Source organism: Trypanosoma cruzi, genomic scaffold, assembly GCF_000209065.1.
Source record: "Trypanosoma cruzi strain CL Brener 1047053516959 genomic scaffold, whole genome shotgun sequence".
Lineage (NCBI taxonomy): Eukaryota > Euglenozoa > Kinetoplastea > Trypanosomatida > Trypanosomatidae > Trypanosoma > Trypanosoma cruzi.
The window spans coordinates 6,008-11,362 of NW_001849089.1; the positions used below are offsets into that span (position 1 = coordinate 6,008).

A 5,355-nucleotide genomic window follows, 5' to 3' on the forward strand; every position below is an offset into this window, starting at 1 on the left:
ACCGAGGCGATTAATTCCAAGTGAACCTTTCCAAGGAGAGCGGTGTGTTGGCACTCAACTCCACCACAGACCCCATCGGACTCTGCTGGTGCTGGTTGACTTCAGCAAGGCCCTTGACTCCATTGGTCTTCGAGTACTCAGTCGCCTGCTCGCCAATATTCCGGGGGTGCATTGCCGGAGGTGGCCTCGAAACCTTTTGCGTGGCCGCTACGCGATGACGCGAGTGGGGAACAGACACAGTGATCGGCGTCCCATGCTGCGAGGAGTTCCTCAGGGGGTTGTGCTGGGAACATGTCTGTTCTTCCTTTACGTACACCCACTCATCACGCTGCTGAACGGCTTCTCAGGCGTCACAGCAGACATGTATGCGGATGGCCTCTTCATCGTCATTAAGGGTCGGTCTTGGGAAGACGCCATTCCCACTGCCAAAATGGTTCCTAAAAAGCTGCATGCTTGGAGTCAGGAAAATGGCCTGGCCATTAGCCCGTCGAGGTGCGAAGCTGCTTGCCTCACGCTCTCCACGCACACGGAGTCAGATCATGATCGCGAAGGAAAGCGGCCTCTGGTATTATTTGGTTGCACAATTCCAGTCATGACCATGGGGGCATCGCGAACCACGAAGCTTCTTGGCATTGGTCTCGTTCCGCGAATGACGCTTGACTTGGCGGCAACCAAGCAATGTGCGGCCGCCTCGCAACGGAAATCCCAGCTGCGCTGAGTTGCGCATAAAGAGGCGGGGCCATCTCCGCATGACCCACGCACGCTCGTCATCGGATACGGAGCCTCCAACTTACTATATGGCAGTGAACTCATATGGGCGGTGGCGACGGATGCTGCGAGGAATTAGACGCAAAAGACGTACGCAACTCTGGCACGCATTGTGAGCGGAGTTGCGTGCACCACTGGCCCGGAATCCGCTCCGCTGGAGGCGAATACGCCCCCGTTCCACGTCCTTTGCCTGTGCGCGCGGCTCTCCATGTTTGAGGAAACACGAGCGTGTCAGATGGACTGGATGCGGAAATCCCCGCCTGAGCATTCGCCCCACGCCGGTTTCCGCATCTTGCCGTTATCTCGGGACGAGCTGCACGCCCTTGTGGATAAGTGCACAAAGGACCACGGCATCACCGAGAACTCACCACGCGAAGAGCGGCTCTTTCGCAGCTCCATTGCTCCCTGTTCTGCGGCGTCCGCTCGCTGGGTCACCATTGGCGTGGAACTTCCGATGGACCACTCAATTACCGACGAAGAGAAGCTGACAATGGACACGCGCGGAGTCAGCGAACAGGCTCTAGCGCCGCACAGCCACCGATCGTGGATACTAGCGGCGGGTGGCGGTGTTGATGTTCCCACGTCAGCCAGGGTTGGGATACTGCTCTCATTCCTGCGTTTGTTGGAGGTAATGGAGAAAGCAACTATCAACCGCGACACACGCCCATGCAGCTCCAGGACGGAGTCCGGTGCGCTGCTTCTGGCCCTGTAAAGGCTGATTATCTCTCGTATCCGTCACGGGCAGAAAACCCTGCATGTGGTGACACAAAGCCAGTCCCTTCTAGCGGCTCTCAACAAGGGCCCGCTCAGTCAGACCGACTGGACGGAGGACCGGATCTGGCAGCGCGTCTTGACACTGACGTGTGCTGGCTGGTCCGTGCACCTGCAGTTTTGTTACGGACATTGTGGAGCACGATTTAACGAGTTTGCAGGTCAGCATGCGACGCAAACCATGGCAGCCGGGCAACACACGGAAAATGGAATTGCACCCATGTGGCATACGGCCCTGCTGACATGCTTTGATACCCAGCTCACCAATACGCGGCGTAGTACCATCCGTCGGGGCACACACCGCTACTCGCTCTGCGGCGCCAGGCCCTCAGATCCAGGCGGCAAGGACCTGATCACTCAGGAAGCTCTCGAACGACATGAACGGATACAACTCGCGCGAGCAGGATGCGGGGAAACTGAGCTCTGAGGCCGATTATACTGGGCTGTGAGAGACCGCACGAACCAACGCCGTCTCTGCAACATCTCACCGGAACAGTCTGCATATATGCGCTCCAACGACGATCCAACTGCACCGGGGACGGACGCCGTTCCCCCGACGACAAGGGGCCGACGCACCTCGTGTGGAGAGAGGAACGTCCACACGGCGTCGGGAGTAGAAATGCCCGCACTGTGACACCAGACCGGTGGGACACACGAACCCCATCGGTCACCGTCGGTGCTTTCATCCGGAACACCGCCCACCGCTTCCCAAGCTCAAATGCGATTGCTGCGACAAGGTCCTCCCCACACGGAAAAGTACCGCACAGCACAGAACGCGTTGCGCACACAACCCTGACGCCAACCGACACAGCAGCAGTGCCAGGAGGCGATCCCTGCTGCCGCAGGATCAGCCAGCTCCACAAGCACGCGAATTGCCCGCGTAAAAACTTGCACCATCTGCTTCCAGAATTTCCAGGCACCTTGCCTGTGCGCCAAAGGCTGGGCATTGAGCAGGACCTCCGCACCGAAAATTTCTCTCAATGGCAGTTGCCTCATAGCAGGAAACTCTTGTCGCTGCTCGACCACCTCTTCATCACCCAGACGGCATCGTGTGGCTAGACATGTTGGTAAGATTAGGGGAAAAACAGAAGAAACCGTCAAGAACGGGAAAAAAGTGAAGAGGTGGAATGCCATCAATGGATTGGAGTGAAATTCCCGATCAACAGCAGTGAAACAAATGGATGGGCGCTCACGAAGGTAACCCTATTTATTGTGGGAAAAAGCCGAGATAATTTCGTAATATTGTATTCAATGTGTATTTCAGCAGTTACCATAACTCACTGATGCCGTATTTTATTGAGACTGCACCAGTTACTCAATCCATTCATTTCTTCTCTCAAGGTAAGCCAATTGACAAGCATACAAACAGCTAAAGTGCACTGTGAAAGACCCAAAAGAAAAAACACACACAAGGATGCGTCACACTCTGCTATTCCAGGTGCTGCTGCTCTGCTGCGTCTCTGGTTCTGTTGCCGTCGCTGAGCATCACTGCATCTCCGAAGAAATTGAAAACAAGGTTGGCCCCCGGACGACAGCAGTGGTGCTAGAGCTGCCAACTCGGGAAAGTGGCATGATGCGGGCGCTGACTGCCTCGGCTCCCGAATGGGCGCCCATCCGCTTTCAAGTCTTCACGGAGGATCTGAACGATCCCTCAAAACACTGCACCGCTGAGAAGCAGTTTCGTCCAGACTTTATTGGGGGAACTCTTGAGTGTAATAAAAGGGATATTTTGACGAAGGAAAAAAGATCCATCATATTAAACTCCCTTCTTCCCCGAGCGTTCGGAATGCACACGGATCGTCTACTTGTTAAGCCTCTCACGGGCAGGGTTATTGTACCAAGGTACTCGTCAGGTATATGCGCGCAGTTTAAAATACCCAGCTCCCACCACACAGAGGGTGTGAGCGGTGCGGACATGTACTTGTATGTCTCCGCTGGCCCGACACAGTATTCTACACTTGCGTGGGCCACTACATGCTCTCAATTAACCGATGGACGCCCTGTTGTCGGAGTGGTGAATTATGGCCCGAGCTCTGTCACTAATTCAGAGCACAGTGTTCGTGTTTCAGCGCATGAGGTTGCACATGCTATTGGGTTTAGTGTGTGGTTACTGAAAGAACGCAATATGTTGAAAGAGGTTTTGGATGTACGCGGCAAAGCAAAGGTGCTGCAGGTGTCGTCACCCAAGACGGTGGAGAAGACTCGCGAGCACTTCAACTGCGTGAATGCTACCGGCATGGAGCTGGAGGATGAGGGTGGGGAAGGAACAGCATCGTCGCATTGGGAGAGACGCAACGCAAAGGACGAGCTGATGGCTGGTATTTCCGGAATCGGCTACTACACGTCCCTGACAATGGCTGCTTTGGAGGACACCGGGTTTTACAAGGCCAATTGGGGAATGGAGGAACCGATGTCATGGGGCAAAAACTCCGGCTGCGCGCTGCTGACAGAGAAATGCCTGATAAATGGCGTCAACAAGCATCCAGAGATGTTTTGCACCGCTGAAACAGGTCTTTTTTTATGCACTTCGGATCGTCTGGCGCTGGGGTACTGTACAATCTATCTCTACACAGCCGAACTTCCCTCACAATATCAGTACTTTTCGAATCTCAAACTTGGCGGTTCGGCCTACGCCTTTATGGACTTCTGCCCTCACGTTCAACCGTATTCCAACACTTGGTGCAGCAATGGGGAAGCAAGCGTCATGCATGGGAGCCGCGTTGGCCCGAGATCAAAGTGCTTAAAGGGGGATGGGCTTGTCGATTTCATGGGTCGTATTGGTGACGTGTGCGCTGAGGTGTCGTGTGAAAAGGGTGAGGTGAGCGTGCGGTACCTTGGAGATGATAAATGGCGCCAGTGCCCAGAGGGCAGCAGTATTACACCAACTGGGTTGTTCACTGGAGGAAAGATTTTGTGTCCAAAGTACGACGATGTGTGTATTATCTTTGATCCACTCAGGGGAAGCGGAGACGTGAGCTGTTTGTTGTCAGTTTTTCCATCAACTTCAGTGATTTTACTGGTTCTTATTTTTATATCAATGTATTGATGATACTGTGAAAAAACGCGTTTTGTACCCGTCAAATTGGGAATGTGCCAATTTTTGGTTAATAGTTTTAATTTGTCTTGCTCAATCAGTTTTCATTTCTTTTGGGTCAATATACACCCCAATCTGCAAGAGATGTTTTGGTAATTTACACATATGTATATATATATATATATATGCGGCTTAAAGCATCCTTTTTTTTCTTTTTTTACGTGCTATTCAACGCAGGTCAAATTATTGTTTTTCAAAATAGACTTGGACCGCACGACAAAAATGCAAATGAAGCGGTGTGTGAAGCAACATTGAGTGGAAAGAAGCCATTCGCATTGTTGGAGCCCAGTTTTTGTTGTTGTTTTTTTTTTCTTGATTTTTATTTCATGTTTACTTTGAAAGCCTGCGAGAGGAATGTTGCGTGCTACGATTTGCCGGGGGAATCCCCAACACTAATCTTTTCTTCTCTCCTATTTGCCATTTGTGAGGCTTAGCACAAAGCATATTTATTCAGGGGAAATTTTTGGATCGGACGGTGTCCACGAGACACGCCCCGCGCCCACGCTCTGCGGTGGGGCGGCCACCGGCGCAACTGGGCGTTTCAGGCTGTCGTGCCACTGAGTGGTCCAACGGCACTTTCTCCACTTTGTCTTCGCCCAGCGACTAGCCCGCCATTGAGCCACCACGTGGGCGGCGTTCTCGCCATTAGCGGGCGGCGAACTCGTTGCAAGGCGGGGCCAGGACAACGGCATGAATTGCACCTCGTTGCGACACTCTGTGGC

General features: G+C 53.1%; 1 protein-coding gene across 1 annotated transcript, besides 3 other annotated features; it reads left to right on the forward strand.

Annotated features, from left to right (window-relative positions):
* Positions 1-1,340: a sequence feature (heterozygous, Esmeraldo-like haplotype).
* Positions 1,341-5,355: a sequence feature (areas not merged during assembly with more than two copies in the genome that could not be assigned to a particular haplotype).
* Positions 2,954-4,585, forward strand: Tc00.1047053508611.30 (surface protease GP63, putative; the record flags this gene model as incomplete). Its single annotated transcript, XM_799077.1, has 1 exon — positions 2,954-4,585. The coding sequence occupies one exon, from the start codon at positions 2,954-2,956 to the stop codon at positions 4,583-4,585; it is 1,632 nt and encodes a 543-aa protein (XP_804170.1).
* Positions 4,732-4,760: a microsatellite.